Source organism: Sphaeramia orbicularis, chromosome 13, assembly GCF_902148855.1.
Source record: "Sphaeramia orbicularis chromosome 13, fSphaOr1.1, whole genome shotgun sequence".
Taxonomy (NCBI): Eukaryota; Metazoa; Chordata; class Actinopteri; order Kurtiformes; family Apogonidae; genus Sphaeramia; species Sphaeramia orbicularis.
In genome coordinates, this window is record NC_043969.1 from 7,777,868 (window position 1) to 7,797,771 (window position 19,904).

Sequence of the window (19,904 nt, forward strand, 5' to 3'; positions counted from 1 at the left end):
CTGTCTAACCCGTTATCACCTTCTTTCAGTGTCATTAAACAAGGTCACTTAACTCTTGATGCCGCATTTATGGTTTTTATCTTGGCAAAACAGCCGGTAGACTGCATGTTTCTTAGCCTTGATGTTGTTTTGTCGAGGTTAAGCATATTTTTGTCCCTTGAGATTTAGTTTTGAAACACAATTCAGCTTAGAAAGGCTTGGTATACACTTACAGAGTGTAACTTAATTTTTTTTTTTTTTTTAATCATATTACCATTTCATCTACACAGAACTGACATTCTGGGAGTCAGAATACAAAAGAATTTAAAACTGGTACCCAGAATCAACAAATTTCTCCCTTGCATTTCTGTGTTTACAACCCATACACAACTTCTCTGAAATGACACCATAGCTCTAAACCTCGCATGTGCATTAATATTTGCTGCCACCTTCTTCTTGTGTTTGTGAACATCGTGTGAGTTTTATGTGCATGCTCGGTGTCTTTTTTTCTCTTTTTTTGGGTGTATTTCTGTGGCTGTGTTACAGTGCCGCTTACAGGCCTGGCATATATACAAATATATACAGCACTTTCAGTGGTTTTGTGTGAACACACATTTTGTTAGATAGTGAAATATATCGTTTTCGTCTTCATGAAGACGAGGCCTTTGACTCAAAGTTGGAAATTTCATTGTCTTTATTAAACGTTCCTCTTCATTTCTGCCCTCTAGTGGTGTTTTTGGTCTCGCACCTGGTTACCATTTGCCTAGATGTGTTTGTTTGATCTCTCTGCTGGTACTTCCCAGTTTCTGATACCTTTGATATCGATGCTGGAATTATTTACCACCCGTACCCTCTCTCTTGCCCCAGTGGCCAGGACAATGGGTTCAGGACAATCCATTCATCTGGGATCAATTAACCCAAGTAGGCAGGCTCAACTGAGCGCCCATTTCTGACTACGCTCAACATAATGATAGGCTTTCAACCAGTAATGTCTTTGTTCTAGATGGGTCTGTTTGTTTTCTTCCTCTGGTCAGATGCAAGTTTCAAGGGGATGCATCTGAAAAGGTCTATTTCTGCCCTCTTGTTTTCGGGTCCCTCGGGTTTCCGTCGCGTTTGAAGTCTCCTTACTTAATTAAAACTTTGGGTTGGAGATCATGAATGCAGCCAAGAATGCTGCGCAGAATGGCATCTTGGGTTGAACAGCGGTTGGCATTTGATGTCGGAAACCCCAAATCACTCCCCAAATGTTTTCCTTCTTGATTTTTCTGCAGTTTCCCACTACTTTTGTGTTCATTCCTTCCGTACTGCCATACTGGACTTCGTTCCTGACTTTCTTCCCCAAAGCGAAATTCAGTCTCAGTCCGTGGTACTTCTGTCCTGGTTATGAAAGCATTTACAGCTGATACTTGAGAACTGCAACGGTAATGGCTTAAAATAGGTTGGCTCCAGGGAACAAGTACATCAAACATGATTTCTGACTTCATCAGTTGTAGGCCTGCACCTGAATTTGGTAATAGTCATCACTGATGGGACAGGAGCACACTTCTATGCTTCACCCACAAGTCAGAAGTTCAACACCTCCTTGTTTGCTCAAGTGGCTTAACTGAACCAAGATCTTACAATAAAGTCAGGACTTTTTGAGTACTTAAACTGAAGGAGCAGTACTTTACTATGAGGTACTTCTCTCATTGATTTAGCGTTTATTACTGTGCTTGACTTGTGTTTTGCAGACGTCACCAAAAACCCAACCAACAACAAAATGAAGTGGTTGAAAGTATATGTTGCATAGTAATCAAGCAAGATTCAAATGGTAACTTGCATTTAGCACTGCTGCTCTTTTTAATTATCAGTTTTCACTGTCTTTTCTAATATGAATTCTGTTTTTCTGTATTAGACCGACTGGTGGTAATTTTTTATGTTTGAAATGGCAACGTTTTATTTTTTTTATCTGCCTACCTTGGAAGATGAAGTGAGGCTGGACTGAGGTCAGACATGATTATACTCTGTTGTCCATAAAGTTGGAATAATTTGCTTTTCAGACACAGTTCTCTATAATCTCTTTTGACTAGGCACAATGATTACGTAAGGAGTCCCAGTTATACTTTATCTATTAAGAATAAATCACAGTGTCACAATCCTTTCATGAGAAGAGGTGAAAAAAAAAAAATTTACCCTCACTTTATGGGCAACAGTGTTTACTATATAGAGACATTCAGTATTGAACATGGTTTGATAAAGGCTGACCAATACTCAGCCTATTTTCTACATTTACTTCCAGTGTGATTGTGACTGTTGAAGCCCTCGTGACACAATCAGCCAGACTTTACAAATACTAAGCATGTTTGATATCAAGACTTGTGCAAGATGTGGTTACAAGGCTTGGAAACAGCAGACGTTGACTCCCTGCGACAAGGCCCCATCAAGCTTGAACTTTGTTTTACTTGCTGCTTTTCAGGTGAATGCTGATTTTCTGTTTTGACTGACAGCTCTCCAGTTTAACACTCTGCCCTGCTGTCAGTCAACCGGCTGTGATCATTGACCCTGATAAAACAGCAGTGAACTTGGAGCTTTACAGTTCACACAAATGCAAGACTTTGTGTGTGTTACTAAAAATAGCCAACATGTGTTCTGTTGGTGTGTGAACTGTGTGCACAATGTGCCAAGTGCCTTGTTTTGTCACTATTTAGATCTGTAAGTGTATGGGGGTTGGGTGGGTGTGTGTTATCTAAACAGTTTCTGCCATCAGGCCATATTCCAAGACACGCAATCCTGCTCATAGTTTCTGTTTTAACCTGAAATTGATGAACTAGACACTAGAAAGCACTAGAAGAATCCAAAGAAATAGCAGTGTTCCCCTTTGCTTTGCTTTAATCCCAAACAGTAAGATGGAAAGTACAGTCACAACATGGTTTAGAGTTTGCATTTTCAAGGTTACACCAATTTTATGTTAAAAACTGAACACTGTGATCGATTATTGACAAATAATTTCTATTACAGTTTCTTCTCTATCAGAAGCTACAAAAAGGGTAGATTGTAATTATTTTTGGCTTATAATTCTGTATCATTGTCAAATTGTTGAGATTATTTTTTTATATGTCTGTCTTGAGGTTTAAGGAGCATGTTTTAGTCACTATTATTCTGGTTCTATGACTATAATATTGAAAAATACTGATTAAAGTGGTTCACAGCAAAAATAAGCGGCCAAAAGCTCTGTCGACAATATAACTTTAGTAGAAATGATCAGTTAGTCAAATTGACACCTTACTGGCAGCATTTTACATATCTGAATGTGTCACAGGCATGAATGAAATATCTCTGTGAACTCTCTGTGTCTGTGAGGGTGAGTGAACATCACATAACTCCTTGAACTGTTTTTATCTAAAAATATATGCCATAATCAATGGGGAAACTTGAAAGAATATAAACAAATTTATAGTACGTTTGAGCATAACACGTTTTATGTAAATTGAGTTGTTACTCTGTACAATAAGGGAGTCCAACCTCATACTGCTGCAGAATTGCTGTGTTTCTGTGAAGTCCTTCTGTTGCTCTCATTTATTTGATCATCTTCACTGGTGCTACATCCAGGTGTGATACCACCTACATGACCCAAGTGATGCTGGAAGAGAGGTCAATGGATAGTGGGGCAAGTAATGGCCTACATATAAGACGCATCAACCTATTGTGCTCTTAACAGGGTTTTGTCAAGCCCTTTTTTCCTTCAATGACATCATTTACTTCATTTTCATTAATATTTTGGTAATTAAGCTCTCAATCCAAATTAAAAGTTGACAGTAACAAGATCCACAGTGTCACCTCATTATGAAAAAATGATGAAACTATGTTCCTAAAGTTGAAAAAGTGACTATTGGTTCTTTTCAGTGGGACCACACTTTTGGCCCCTTACAGATGGATCCCTACAAAGTACTATACATATTGCAAATAGGGTTATACCATTAAGCTGTTCACCACAGGGGCTGGACATAAGGAGTAATAGCTGTAATTTAGGAAGTTCAGCTGTGCAGTGTGCAAAAATCTCTCACAGTTGGATCATTTTTTCAGGGCTGGTTAAATAGGTTTTTGGCTCCAAATGTACTGACAGGAATCTGTTTCTCCACTTTTTTTCCCCCTCTATTCTTTTTTTTTATGTCACAGCCTGAAATGCATGAATAGAAATTAAGATAGAAATTTTACTAGGCTATTTGTCAAAATTTCTAAAATATAGTCCTTAGATCATGATTTATTATTATTATTATTATTATTATTATTATTATTATTATTATTATTATTATTATTATTATTATTATTATTATTATATAAGCAGCAGAGTGATTTTTGCTGACCTTAACTGACATGTTGATGAGAGTGTAAATGTTACTGTGTTATGACGGGAGGCTAAGAGGAACTCATTAGTGCCCCTCTTCCTGTCCACAACCCAGGAGCATTATGGGAGGGGGAGCTGTTGTCTGAGTGGTGTGCACATCTTAGCCCTTCCTGTCTCTTGTACTGCTGACTTGACGTCTTTTAATGTGTATTTGTGTGTGTAAAAGAGCATGTATGTCATTTAGCAGCGAAGATTTGTGTATGTGTGTCAGTTAAGGCTTAGGCTCAGGCCTGTTTGGAGCCAATGAGGAGTCACTCGGTTCAGTGTCACCATTTGCATTTGTTCACGTGTGTGTTATTGTAAAGTAAAAGTGACATTTTAATGGGAAAAAGAATTAGTGTTCTAGTTTTGGCCCAAGTTAAGTTTGTGTACTGCTGTACTGTTAACAGTTGAATTCTTCCATGCTGACCTGGGGACTAACTCCCTGTTTCCTTTTCTGTTTTTTGAACAATGAGGTAACTGATTGATAAAGAGAAAACCACCACTGTCATTATTGTGTTTTCAAATAAATAGAAACTGACAAATTCTTTCCAGATGTGATGTGTTAACTGTAACTTGTTCCAATCTGAACATCTATTTCCTTGTTGTAAGTCTTGTTGTGTTTTGTATGTTGAATACTTTGACTAATGCACTATGTGTTTCTCTGCAGATGTATGGGCGCTACACCCAGGAGCTTGGGGTGTATGCCAAAGAGGAAGCTGCTCGACTGAGGGAGAGCGGGCAGAGGCGATCGGTCAGCGATCGGAGCCGAACTCTGGACCTGCTGGAGTACGACAAGGGACGCTGTGCCAAGTGTCGCAGTAAGTTTCATAGACTGGGGAGAGGGACGTATCAACTGACCTCTGCAATATAAATTACTTCCAGAAGATAGTCAATCAACTGCTGCAATTTAGGATCAGCAGAAGGTGTACCTGTGTATATACTGCAAATAGGTGCCAAATGAAAGGAAAAAACACCAGCACTTCTTAGGTTTTAGGCCATCATGTGTTTCCAGAACAGCGTCAGACAATTCTCTCAGGCATGGTTTCTCCAAGTCTGACAACTCGACCGTGCAGTTAACACCATCCTTCCAAATGATATTCTTCCATGTGGTGTTTTGATGATAGTGGTTATTTTGATCCTAGTTCGGGAAGGAAGGAAGGAACATAAAGATCAGATGGAATCTGTTCATAGCAGTTATGTTTTTTAATAGGTGAACTTTTACATAAATAAATTAACCTGTTAAGAAAGGCCAGCAGAAGCAGCAAAAAGATAATTTAAGAACTAAAATGGCCAACAGATACTGCTCAGGTTGATAAATAAATCCAACGAATGAAATCCAATGAAACCAACACATTACCTCTATATTAAACACCTTGAACTTCTGTTCTAAAAATCATTTACCAACAGCAGAGGAACTCTATGACTTATCTACATTACATATAACCAAACAAAATTACAATGTGTAGTAGTCTCTCTAAACTATCTGGGCAAAACCATGCTTGTTTAGATATTTACAAGTACGTGACTCAGTCTCCAGGTCTAGGGGTTATTAAGTGTCTCAGAAACAAAAGAACAACAAATCTACAGAACTGCAATAAAGTATTTGAGAAACATGGTGCACTGCTTACATTCAGTCACAGCTGCACTGATGCTGGGTGCTATTGGCTTGTTTATGGTTGGGGTTGTAGAACTGGGCCACTGGTCTGATCCGCATTGAATGTAGGCTTTGCTGGAGGTGAGAGCAGGCACTCGTCCTTGAGAAGGACTCACACATTGAAACTGGTATATCACAAATGTCTAGAAAAGGTTACAAACAGTAGAGGAGGCAGTGCTGGACTACAGGGCTGTAAGAAAAATCGAACTTCTTTTCTGTCAGTACATATATAAAATGGAAACAATTAATTTTTTCATTTTATCACAAAAAGTGTGTGTGGTGCAATTTATGAAATATTCAGAGGTTGGGCTTTTAGGCAGTATCAGTATTGCGTCGTAATGTCTGTGCAGACATCAGTGATTAAAGAAATAATGACATATGTCTGGGCAGAGGTGGGCAGTTTGCAGGAAAGCCTAATATGGTGCATTCAGGATCAGTATCATGCATCATTCCCAAAGATCTGTGAATGTCTTTTTTGCTTTGCTATTAACCTTAAGGGTTGAAGCACCAAACGGGCAAAAAAAATCCTGCTGACTTAAAAGACGAGGTGCTTAGATGTTAGATTAAAATGCTTGAATCAATGAACTTTTCTGTGAGAGATAAAGTCATAAAATGTGACCTTTAAAATATTACACCTAATAAAAACCCTTAGGGTGCACATTGTCTCGGTTCAGAATCCTCCAACTGCAGACCATCATGCTGTAAATCACTACGTTGTACATGGCAGTAATGTTGAGACGAGTGAATTAACAGGAAACATGTTTCTGGCTGATTACTCCCGAGAATATACAGTACTGTGCAAAAGTTTTAGGCTACCTTTTGCGTAGTTATTTTTCATTCTCTTTTCTTCAGATATAACAAGAAAGGATGGGAAACATGCACAGCCTTTAAAGACGCAACAAAAAAATGCAATCAAATGGGTTCTAAATGTTAAAGTCAGTATATAGTGTGACCCCTAACCCCATGATTAGAAGCAATACAAACAGAAGCATCTGACATGTGTTGAATGAATCCTGGTATAAAACATCTGACAATTAATGCAATAAATTTCATATTGTCTGAATAAAAGGGTTAAAGACATGTTATGTGCAAAGGGAGATCACAATAAATACAACCACTTTGGTTTATGCAGGCGATTTTATCCCTATAAACTTTTGTTTTTACTGTTGTACATACTTCACATAGATTGGATCTTAATACAGAGACTGAGAAATGCATATGTGTAGTCATTAGAACTTTACTAAACCAACAAATCTAATGTTGGCCTAGGACTTTTGCCCAGTACTGTATATACTTAACATTAACCTCATTGTTTTCAATACCAATCACTGGATTTTTGGTCTCCCAACATTGTGACCACCACCTCTTTTTTTTTTTTTTTTTTTTTTTTTTTTTTAATTTAATTTTATTCATTTATTTTTTATTTTAATTCTCCTCAAAACTGAAACACCCTGAACCAGGATAGATGGACTAAGGGTTAAGTTTTGTGGACTACTGAAGCCCTCATTTGTGTTTTACTGTCAGTAACTGGATAACAGTTCAAGAAATCCTTGAAAATCCTTGTGTTGCTCAGCAGACTTAACTTATACCATGTGGACTTTGGAGGCAGGTGTAACAGACCAAGAAAAATGGTAATATCTGAAATGATAATGTTCATGCTTTCCACGCAGAGAAGATGTAAAGGAATCACTCTTATTGTGATCTGTGATGAGGCAGTTTGAGCTTCACTGTTAATCTGTTGGGATTAGATAGTATGCGGTCTAAAACAAATGGTATGTCAACATTTAATATAGCGCACTGAGCTATCTAAAGCGTCACAGCCCAAAGGGTGAACATGACTTGAACATTACCATAGTGTAAGAAGTGAAATACTAAAGGCTCTTTGTGGGTCTAAAACGGACTTGCCGCCTTACTGCCTTTTGCTTTTGGGAGCATTGATCACATCGGACAGTGGAGAGATGGAGGAACAGATACTGCAGCACTGAGCATTCATAAAGAACATACAAAAAAATCCTCTGCCGGGGATTCAAGGTGAAGGCAGTTAGCTAGTGTTAGTGTAAGTGCACATGCAGATTCATGCGTATGTTGTCCTGTTTTCCTCTTTGTGCTAATTATTTGTGAGTGCAGAAGATGATAGTATTGAGATTAGATAAGAATATGTGTCAAGATAAAGCAGACTGTAAACCCATGCAAGGAGTTGGAGTTTAGGAGGCTGTAATATCTCACTAAAACTCACTGAATCTGCCCTACATTCATCTCTCTACTTGCACACACAGTTGTAGACAGAATCTCACAGTGATGCCCAGACTCTAAACCTGGTCAAGCTTTATTTGTCCAGGAGTCAGAGTGGGAGATCAGCTGGGACACGACAAATACAATCTAAATCACCACACACACCTTCTGACTTCACTCCACTTTCTATTTTTCCTATCATTTACAATAAAGATCCTGCTTAAGTGCTGTTGAACATGTGGCTTACATTGCTTCTCAGTGTGACTGCTTGTTTTGTGTAAGTGGAGTGCCCTCTGCTGTTGAGTAAAGGTCAATACACTCAATACTAATTACACAGACATAAGTACTCTCATATCCCCTAAACGCTGCAGATTTGTGTGTGTGTGTGTGTGTGTGTGTGTGTGTCCTCACTGCTTTCATCTCAGTGATGAGTTTTGCTGTTGTTTCACTGGCAGGTGATGAGTCAGCTCCTCCTCCTCTTCTCATCCTCCTCCTTCTCCTCTCCTCCTCCTCCTCCTCCTCCTCCTCCTCCTCCTCCTCCTCCTCCTCCTCTCATCCTATTTGTATAGTTGTGGACACCAAAATACCAGCAGTTGAATTGATCTGTCCCTCAGCAGGTATAAGAGATTTAGGTGGGATTGTACTGCAACCCCACACACTTTTCTCTCTGTGTGAAATATAAACACACACAGGATGAGGTGAAGGCATAAAACAAAAAAGCGGCCAGTTGAAGATAAATGTAAATATTAAACTGACACACACACAGTCTTCTTCAGTGCTGCTGTGGGTTATGGCTGCAGCTGCGGTGGGACACAGGGAACTTCAGTATCTTCACTCACATACACACAGTATTCCCTGCTAAGACTAACACAGTCTCTTTATTACTGCTCATTTAAACTTTTTTGTGTATTTTATATGCATGCACACACTCTGACACACACCAAGCATACATCTCCTTATTCATACTGTGGTGTTTAATGATGCTGAGTAGTACCGCCAGCAGCAGACTTATCGTCTCTGGCCCCATAGGAGCTGTCAACATTTTAAGTGTGTGTATTATACGTCAGTGCAACACATCCACTGGTATGACAGATTCTCACAGCTCCAAGCTTTGTTTGCAGCAAGGACTACAACTAAGATTTGTATTCATTGTTGATTAATTGATTATTTTCTCCAATAATTCAGTGTCTGTTTAGTCAATCAAATGTCAAATGTGAAAAAGGTTTTGTCAAAGTTCAAGATGATGCTCTGTCGTTTGTTCCATAAACCAAGTGTTAACTAATCAGAAATGAAATATCTTAGTAAGTAAAGAAGCTTTAACAGATCAATCAATAACACTGGTCTACAAGCAAAAATGCATCCATAATTAGTGGAAAAAGAGTTTTGGGTACCCAGTAAAGACAAAACTGTCAAAGGTGGTAGTTGGCTGTGATTTAAAAGACACAGTATTGGGCCAAAATACGAAATCTGGTGAGCTAATGAGAGAATGGGTTTTTTATGCAAAAGAAATGATTGCCTCTGAGCCACAAGTTTTACTTAAAAACACTGTTCGCACATTAAAATTTATTACATTACAAATACTCTTCCCATTCTTTCTACTGTTAAGTGTGTTTGTACATCTATTACACAACAAAACCACCTATGTGTATATGTAATAACACTTCATCACACGTCTTGAAACATTATCCAAGCACCACTTACGTCATGTGTTTTCCAATTCATCTGATCAACGTTTGTAAGATTTTGCACATTTTATCTGTGAAGCAGATAACTTCCAAAACACTGTAGACCAGTGTTGTTGAAATGGTTGATATTTATTTCAGTTGTTAAGAATTAAGTAGTTGATCATTTCAGGTACCCACTGACTGAATATTTCTGTTTTTGTCAATTTATAATTAATAATTGTTTTCATAGGTGGTGATTTCTGTTGTCCCATCTAATTTGTATATTGTTCCTCTACAGTCCTTGACTCTGACAATCATATGCATGTGTAAATTGAACTGAGATTTGATAAAGAAAACACTATTGAATTTGCAGCTCTGAAAAACATTCTTTTCTGTTCTCAGATTTTATAATCTACATTAAAAAAAAACAGAAATCTTCAGAAAAGACGTATCCTCTTTGTAAAAACCAACATTTCGACTGGCAACTATAATTTAATTACTGAACATTTTACAAGAAGTGTAACAGACTATAATTAAATTTATTTTGCAATTTCATTTTGTAATGCAGTCGTATGCTGTCACAGAGCTGAATATAGTGTAACAATAGCTGCTGATTAGTTGTAGACTGTACCAACATATCACTCTAAATTGTGATGTATGATGGGTCTACTGTCTTATATAAGACACTGCAGTAAAGTTCATAACCTGAATCCCAGTGAAGTTCTTTGCTCAGTAAAACACCATTTGAGTTTTAGAATTGATTTACTTTTTATATTATTTTTTAAGCTTTTAAAAGCAGTGACTTTTAAGGCATGACTAGTTCTGTCCCTCCGGCTATATCCCACATCTATCATTTAGTTAAGAGGTACAGCCGGGTCTTGGATCCTCAGCCAGGACACCTTTGCCCTTTCTGAAACTGTGGAAAAGCTGAGCAGATATATTTTCTGACAAACTCTAAATTTGCTTGAGATCAGATGCACTTTTCAGGAAGTTGTTCAGAAAACTCCCTGAAAGAGCAGATGTCACATAATGGTAGAAGCGCTTTCATGAAACAGCTTTTCTTGCACTTTCACAGTTGATACATGTCTGTGAGGTAGACCTTCAGCTCAGTTAACCGTCAGAAAGTTATTGATGTTAATGACCATCTGCACCCAGTTGAATTTGCTTTTAAGGTTGAGAAGTTTTATTTTTCAATGTGATGAATCAGCTGGGTTTCTTTTCAAGTTTTCATTCTTTCCATAGGTTTTGCATGTGACACCATCCCACCCAAACCTTTATTGTATTCTATTGTCCATGTGGCTATGCAGATAGGACTGTTTGATGATGAGTTTTCTCAACAATATCTAGCTTCGAAGACTTATAAGGGTCTGTTCAGTCTCCTGCAGCTTTGTTTTATGGAGATATCTGGTTGAATATTCTTCCAAATTGGGCATATACCCTCATTTGTCCAACAAACATGTTCCTATCCTTCTGTTCTGTGATTTCAGAACTGGATGGAGGTGATTAATTGGCTAACAAAAACACAGCTTTCCGGGGTATTTATATTCAAGCAGTCTTAAGATAGAAGAAAAAAAAGGCCACAGAGTTTTAAAATTGATTGTAGCTGCTGGTCATTTATTTATTATTTAAGTGCAGAGCTATTTATATATGCAACCCCCTGGTGTGATTGGCCACATTAAAAACACAACTGAACTTTCTTGGCATGTACAAGGCTGGTTCTTATGCCAGACCTGTACAAAGTGATGTGAACACACCAACATTTGGTGTTTTTTTTGTGTCCTGCACTTTTCTGGTGTCCTGTCCATATGGACTGACAAGGCGCTCAAACATGGCTGCTTGACAAATTATAATACTCATTTCAACAAGCTCCAAAGAAAATGAATTTCATAATATTCAGTTATACAACAGAAATGTCTCATTCTAATGAATATGGTGTTGTCTGTCACAGCTGTAGGGCATCTTCTATAAATTATACCAAAACAAAAGTCTCCATGTTAATAGGCCAACTCAGCATATTGGTATTATACTGCCAAAGAAATCAGGCAGGAATGTTCTGTTCTGCAAATATTTCCTCATATCACTGCACAAACAGAAATGGAATATTAAATGTTCAACCACAGCAACACGAAGGGGAGGGGAAAGAAAATTATATTGTTCTTTAGAAATATGTTAAATTACCAGTTGTTATCTGAGTGCACAAGTTTTGCATTCTCTCTAATTTTAGTTTCTGTGTGTTCTGCTTCGTGTCATTTCTGAGCTTTATCGTCCTACGTATTTCCAGTAAATTTTCAAGCAGATTGTGACTAAAACATTTTGCCAACTTGGTGCAGTAAATGTGACAATGGCGCCCGTTTGGGGAGCATAAACTGGAAAACAAGTGCCTCGTGAATTAACATACGGTGTTTTCACTGACTGTTGGCTGTTCAACCACCCAATGTGGTCCTGTGGGAGATGTAGTTGTTTTGTCAGGTAGCCAGTAGGGGGCAGCATTGAGCTTTGCAGTGTCCAGAGAGCTACTGAATGGTTAACAGAAAGAGAAAGGACAAGAGTTGAAATAAAGCAGGGGCCCTAGAGAGGGAATGTGATCTTGGCTGTCTTTTTTTCCCCCTGTACTTGTATGGGTGTGTGTTGGTTTTATGTTGCTTGTGCTCAGGTGTGCAATCTCTGTACGTCAGGGAGAATCGTCTCAGCCTCAGTCTGCTCCTTCGCTTAAGGGACATCAGTGGGACGCAGGCTAATATTGTATATTTTTTCCTTTTAATCCATTTACTGTTTGACATTTAACATTCAGTTTAAATGTTGGTGAGGTTAACCTTAATATAATTTATACTTAGCCACCAAAGTAATTTCATTCTGTCGGATCATGGCATGTGAACAATTGGATTTGCTGTTATTGTTTTCTAAAGGTTGATGGCATAAAGATACTGCGTCTAATACAGGGCTGACCATTTTAAATTGAATCCCTGCATCAGACAGGGTTAAAAGGTAAGGATTACACAAGCAGCTGGATTTCATTACTGTGTGTGTGTGTGTGCGTGCGCGTGTGTGGTGTAACGAATTCTGTTAAAAGAGCTCATCCATGAGAACTGACATAAAATATTCAGTTGACAAGAGGAACTTGCCCTGCCACACACACAGACGCACACAAACACATACACTGCATGTGCAGAGGTAGAAGGTAACACACAATGATGCACCAATTCAAATCCCATTCGAGCTTTATTTATCCACAGATGTCTGATGGGACTTGCCACAGTGAATCTGCATCACCCCACTGGCTCTCTTTTTTTTTTTTTTTGTTTTTTGTTATAAATATACCCCCTCCTGTTTTTGCTTTGTATTGTTAGCTTTATTTGACATGTTTTGTAAATGACTTAATAATACAGCATAATAAAGCAAAAACGAAAAAAATCTCTCTTTAAACAAAAAAGGAACAATGATAAGTACTCAAAAATAATGAAATAATAAGTCTGTGTACAGAAACAATCACCCTTCAGGCTGCTGTCAGTCATCCTCACTGCTGATGTCACAAGCTCCCACTTGGGCTTGCAACACCCCAGAAGGGACGCGCACACACACACACACACACACACACACACACACACACACACACACACACACAGTGTAAACAGCTGTGTCCACAAAGTGATGAAATATATATACGCAGCTGTCTTTTTCTTTTTTCTTACCTCCCGCCTCTCTTCTTCTTTTCTCCTGTCCACCTGCACTGCTATGTCATTTAATTGGTTCCAAGACACACACAGCGTTTCACTTCAACAGGTGTGATGTCAGCAGGAGCTCAGCATGGCGGCGCATGTTGCTATGGTGACCAACAGGCGCCTAGCGACCAACAGTTGCGCACCTCCTCCTTTCCTTAGTCCTCATTTTATTTTTTATTTTTTTTTATTTTATTTTTTTCCTCCAGTCAATGAACTTATATCGATAAGAACTGAAACTTATATCATTCTGCTGGAACATCATTGTATCAGAGCGGAGCTACTTAGGACTCAAAGCAATTGTCTAAAACCACCACAGTTTCATGAACACCTATACTTTTTGCTACTGTCAAAACTTGATTGAAAAATAAATAAATGTTTGCTTCATGGCCACATTAGTGCATGATGACAGCTGCTGTTAAAAATGCGCTAGTGTTTCACTGCTTTGTCCCACTCGTACCTCTTTTGGGCAAGATCATGCCGGATGGAGTTGGTGGAAGCGCCTGATAGGCTGTTGGCAGGTCCAGGTGGGATATTGATTTTATAACAGGCGACCCACACAAACAGCAGCCAAAAACACTCGTCTGCACAAGTTCTCTTTGATACTTGTTAACCAGTGATGCTTCCCATGTTGCCACTTTAGTGGGCAGCGTGGGGTTTCTCTACTTTGTGTTGTGTGCACCTGTGTGTTTTCTGTGGTAAGTACATTCAAGTGTGCCTGCAGGTGTGTGTTTGCAAAACGTGTTTTTCTGGCTTTCTAATTCCACATGACATGCTGTCACAGCCATTTTGCACAGTTGAGCAAAACACATCCAGAATTTACATGTTGAATTATATTTACTGGAAAACCAGGAGCAGAGAAATGCATATTTAGATACAGGCCAGGCCATTAGACAATAACTGGAAGCCAACTGATAATGAATACGCCAACAAAAATTGAGGATTAAAGAGGAGAGAAGATCAAAATAATATGTAATTTTCCTCAGGCTACCTTGATAAAGGGATGGATTTCATTTGGAATTGTCTAATACCAGTATTGATACCGGTACTTTAATTAGAGTTGTGACTGAAAAAATGTACAAGTTGCTTGTTGCCTCAAAACACACAAAAATGAAATGGGGGGGGGGCATTCGAAATATACTAGATAGGCAAAAGTAGTGGGACACATTGAATTCGGATGTTTCATTGCTAACAGACGGTATCATGATGTAACTTTATGTTGCTATACATATCATAGCAGGATTCTTTATTGTCATTTAAAATTCTTCAGAATTTGTTTTACTCAGCATTAAAATGTAATATCATGGTTATTCAAAATATTCTACCCCTTGATTTCTAAATGTATTTGTCACATCATGACCAAAAATAATACATTTTAACCACAAATAATGGTTAGGTTTCTTCATCTCTCATGTACGTGTAAAAAATCTGCCTTTAAACCTATATAAATAAATACTGATTTAACATCTATCATGATCATTATTGACAACTGACATGAACATTTGTATTTTAAGTCCTTCATACCGTGGGTGTGACGTGTCCCATTAATTTAGTCCCTGTAAGAGTAAGTAGATTTATACCAACTGAAAGACTATTTCAGTCAATGGGATACACATGAGAAAAGCAGGAACCTGGAAAACCAAAACCAATAAATGGTTTGTTCACCTTAGGGAAAAAAACCCAAAAGAACCAGTACGTGATCTAGTGGCGAAGTCACTGGTAGCAACCAACTTGCTGCCCCATGGCTCATTCATCCTCATGTTGTTCATGGTTAAGGAGATAATAATTCCAGTTCACACATATTATTGCAGGATGCAGTAAAATATGAAGAAGAAGAGTTCTGGGTTAATGTAGAGTTCCTGCTCCCTCTGAGAATACAGTATAAATGAATCATTAGAATAATTATAAAAAAAATGTTATTGACATCATTCAATTTCTGCAAGTCTTCCACACTGATCCATTAGATCATAATAAATGAGCTTTAATTTAAATTAATTCAGTTCAGTTTCTACTATTTGGACCTTAACCGTTAAAAAAATCCACCAATATCACCTTAGATGAACACAACATAGCTCTTGGTGGTGTCGTCCTTTTCCCACTTTAAACACATGCAAGTTTCCAAATTACAGCTGTGACTGAGGAAACGTACCAGAGGGTGCATGATTGGATTATGGCTTGTAACCTACTTCACTTCAGCATGGACTGTATTTACTAAATCAGCAGCGGGTGCTGTGAATAGGCTGCATTAACCTGGCAATCGAGTGAGGAAGGCACATTGTTCGATCATTTACACACCTGCACTTAAAAACATCAGAAGGCTTTTTGAATATATATGTGAGCCACGTGAGTGCACGTCCTGCCTCTGTGTGCGTGTGTGAACAGCCCCAAGCTGACGCACTGTGGGGGTGTTGTTCGTCATTCACATGCAGTTGCCAGCCAAATTCAGGAAGTAGCACAACTGATATACACACACACACACACACACACACACACACACACACACACACACACACACACACACAGTGTTAAACTGTTGCTTGTGAGGTTTGGTTGTGTGTGTGTGTGTGAGGGAGGAAGAGGGAAGGAACTTTCACTTTAATATATCAAGTAACCAAGGAGACTCGGGCCTCTGATCAATATTTGATTCAGTGCCACTTGAGCAGATTGCGTTAGTGTGGTGATCTTGGACTACCGTTGTCCACTGATGCCACTATGGAGGTTGTGGCCCTGGTCCAATTTGTGTGTCAGCAGCCAAGAGAATGGACTCGAGCTACAGTGTTGGCTTACGTTGATTTTGTCATCCAGGTCGAGCCAAAATGGCACCCATAACGCTGCTGGCTGGGTGCATTAAGATGGTGACATCATACTTAATATTCACCCACCTGTCCCAAGGTTCCACATGTCTGGATAAAGGCTCTGGGGGCAATTCCAACAGCCAGCAAAGGACGACTGCCAGACAGACATTTAATTCCATCAGAGCTGGACAGAGGGAGGTGTCGTATTCAGTGCCATTGTCAGCCAAAGACCCTTAATAATTCCACACTTTTGGAAGTATATTTAGAAACTGGTAGAATGGGTGGGTAAAACCCCCAATTTTACTTCTTGATTCTCAGAAGGACAGTAGGTTTGTGAAGTGGCCCAACAAGTCATGTCATGTTTGATCACTTTGATCCATATTTCTTTTGGTTTTGAACCATTATTCAGGTAAGCCTTGAAGAGACTTAAGATATAAGAAATCGCCTTACATCGTAGGTCTGTTCTGCACAAATTTATGACTTTTCTTGGTTTGGAACTTAAAGGTCTGCTTGTTGACTGAAATATGTTAACTGAAAATCAACTCATACTAGGGCAGGGCAATATCACCATTCAATTAATATTTTGCTAATTTCATGCAAAATTGTGGTCATTCCCCTGGAAACCTAAATTGATTTTAAAAACTCCTGTTTCTTTGTAATGCATTAATTGTGAATGAGTTTCACTAGTCATAAGTGGTGCATACTTTCAGTAAAGAACTTTTGGTGTCAGTTCATGTAGCCAGAAAACAATCAATCATCAATCAAAGTAAATCATCCATAAAATAAAACAAGTGGTGCCAGGCACAACAAACCCCGCCCCTCGGACACATTTCACCGATTATAAGTAGATGGAAAGATTTTTTTAAAAAATCATAAAAAAAATTTAAATTTGACCTACCTTTCCCGAAATTTAGTGACATGTATTCTGGGTCACTGGCAATCTATAAACCCAGTTTGGTTGCTGCTAAAGTGTTCAAATCAAACAAACAAACCAAACCAAAAACAATACCCTGGAAGAGGAGGAAAGGAGTAAAGAAGAGATAACTTTTTTTTTTCCCATATTGCCCAACTCTATCTCGTAATCTAAAAGAAGAAATAAAGCTTGTTCAGCCTAATGAATAATTATCAGTCATAAAGGAGGGAAATATGGTGTACATTCATTTTATCATAGCGGGTCATTTAATTAAATATGAAATAAATTAAATAATTTAATTATTATTTAAATAAGATAATATCCCAAAATTTTAGATGACTTTCTGGAATTACAAACAACGTTTTGCATAGTTAAAAAAAAAGAAGAGGAAACAAAGCTTTATTTCCTAATTTTCCTTATTTTAAAACTGAAATCTCTTTTTTTGTGACTAAACATGGCTGCCGGAGCTTGGAGAGTCTCAACACCAACCAGCAGTTTAATTTCACACTTGTGAACACAAAATGTTTGGTATAGATTAATGCATCAGTATTTCAGTTCAGGTCTGGCGTGTTTCAGGCATCAAAATCTAAATCTGTTCAAATTTTAAAAATACCGTTTTGGTGGCCATTGAAAAATATTAAATACCTTTTCTGTGTACTTTTGTCCATTAAATAAAGGTTTAAGCAAAATGCCAAATCCCAGATTTTATTTGTTTTTGCATTTAAGAAAATGCCCCAACTTTGTCCAATATTTGCGTCCAAGAAGTGCATTGCAGCAGTTCAAGATCGGTAGTTGATAAGTTCAGGGTTATCAAATAAGTGATGTAAGAGTGTTGTTTGACAGGAACAAAACCTGCTCCAGCTTCATTATTCAATGTGCGTGACAACACTTGTACGTAATGTCACCAGGTCTTCTCGTGGCAATGTGGAAGAAGTGGTGAGCTGAATTATCCAACAGTGATACTGTTACTGAGGGAATTTAACAGGACAGCCAAAGTCATCAAGTTTCTACATCTGCTGGGAGAACTTTTAAAGAGTAATGCATCCGTCCGGTTGAGTTTCTGTGCATGTTTTGGATGAAATATGCAGGACAGTGAAAGTGTAGAATGAGGCAAAGGATTTGAGTCTGTGGAAAATATTTCAGTTTGAGTTAAGGGGAAGAGAGATAACATAATTTATAGTAATTCTCTTTCCTACAAGTACTATTGTAAACAGTAGCAATAACTGCAGTTGGATATTAAAATATGATTCAAAGGGTCTATTTTTCTTCTGAGATCATACTATAATACACCCAGTTTTAACTTTAATGTGCAGTCAGTGGGTGGATATTGTAAAACCAGATTTATTTGTTAATTAACATCACTTTGCTGCGAATTTGTCCACAGAGGTGCTGTAGCTCTGGAGTGCACATACATAAATCAATATGCAGTGTTGTGTTGACAGTCTTTACTGCAGCAGTACGATGCAGTGCGTAGACCCAGTCCAAAGTTTTATTAATGTACTCATTAATTTTTATGCATTTGGATTGTGATATCAACATGTAGCTTTTCTCGCCGGCTCCTCTCACTGTAAAATCGATGGTTATTAAACACCAAAGGCCAGAGAGAAAGCAGCGTCCTACTTTCTTGGCTACTTTCTTTGCTGCTGTTTTTTCATTCTGTGGTTCGATTGCACTTGATCTTTTCTGTTCTCTGGTTTCAACTTTTTGCCCCATTTATCCATCACCCCTTCTCCTTCTAACTTCCCTTCTTCTCGTCCTTCCCCTCCCTCTTGGTCCTCAATCCATCACCTCCTTCTCCAGTCCCTTCAAGGGTGTTTTTGTGACTCACTCTCACTCTCCATCCATCTGAACCTCATACTCTGAGGTATTACTCCCTAATCATACATGATTCCAGGGCCTTCCCACACTGACAGGCCAATCCACACTGGATACATATTTTCCCAAACTTTGTACACACTCTGAGCATCCAGACTTGAATGAGGGCAGAAAACTTTGTACCTTGTTATCAATATTATAATAAATGAGTACTTGCTACCAGAGGAACAAATAAAAAGTTATTTTGACCTTAAAAAAAAAGTCAGCATAGACTTGTGTTTTTTTGGTTTTGGATTTAGAGATTGATGTTGTCACCTGATATGATGGATGTGATTCTGATTGACTAATGTCATTCTGTGTTTTTTGGGGTATTTCTCTAGACATCCATCATGATTTGTTTTTGTTGTTTAATACACTCTTTGGTGTGCCCATTTTAAACCAAAAAAGTGAATCAGTAACTACTGATACTGAGCAGCTCACCAATCCCTCTGTTCTTATGACACATGCACTAATTATGGTGTTAACACTGACTCATTAATATTTTGATATTCATTCATTTTGGATTACACCCCCTTTAATTTTACACTGTACCTGACTACTACCCAGACACTAGATATTAGACTACGTTCAGAGAGCTGGACTTAATGCACAATTCAGAATTTTTGGTGGAATCAGATTTTTTTGTTCTTGTTCATATTACACATTAAATGCAACTTCTATCAGTTTTGAGCATGAACACAATGCGACCCTGAAGTGACCCACATGCAGAA

General features: G+C 38.2%; 1 protein-coding gene across 2 annotated transcripts in view; it reads left to right on the forward strand.

Annotated features, from left to right (window-relative positions):
• The window catches only part of clcn2c (chloride channel 2c), a 212,325-nt gene that overhangs the window by 74,364 nt on the left and 118,057 nt on the right, over window positions 1-19,904 (forward strand). For both annotated transcript variants that reach the window (XM_030152536.1, XM_030152537.1), the window contains one exon: window positions 5,013-5,163. In XM_030152536.1, coding sequence (XP_030008396.1) covers window positions 5,013-5,163 — 151 coding nt within the window. The remainder of the gene's footprint in view (window positions 1-5,012; window positions 5,164-19,904) is intronic.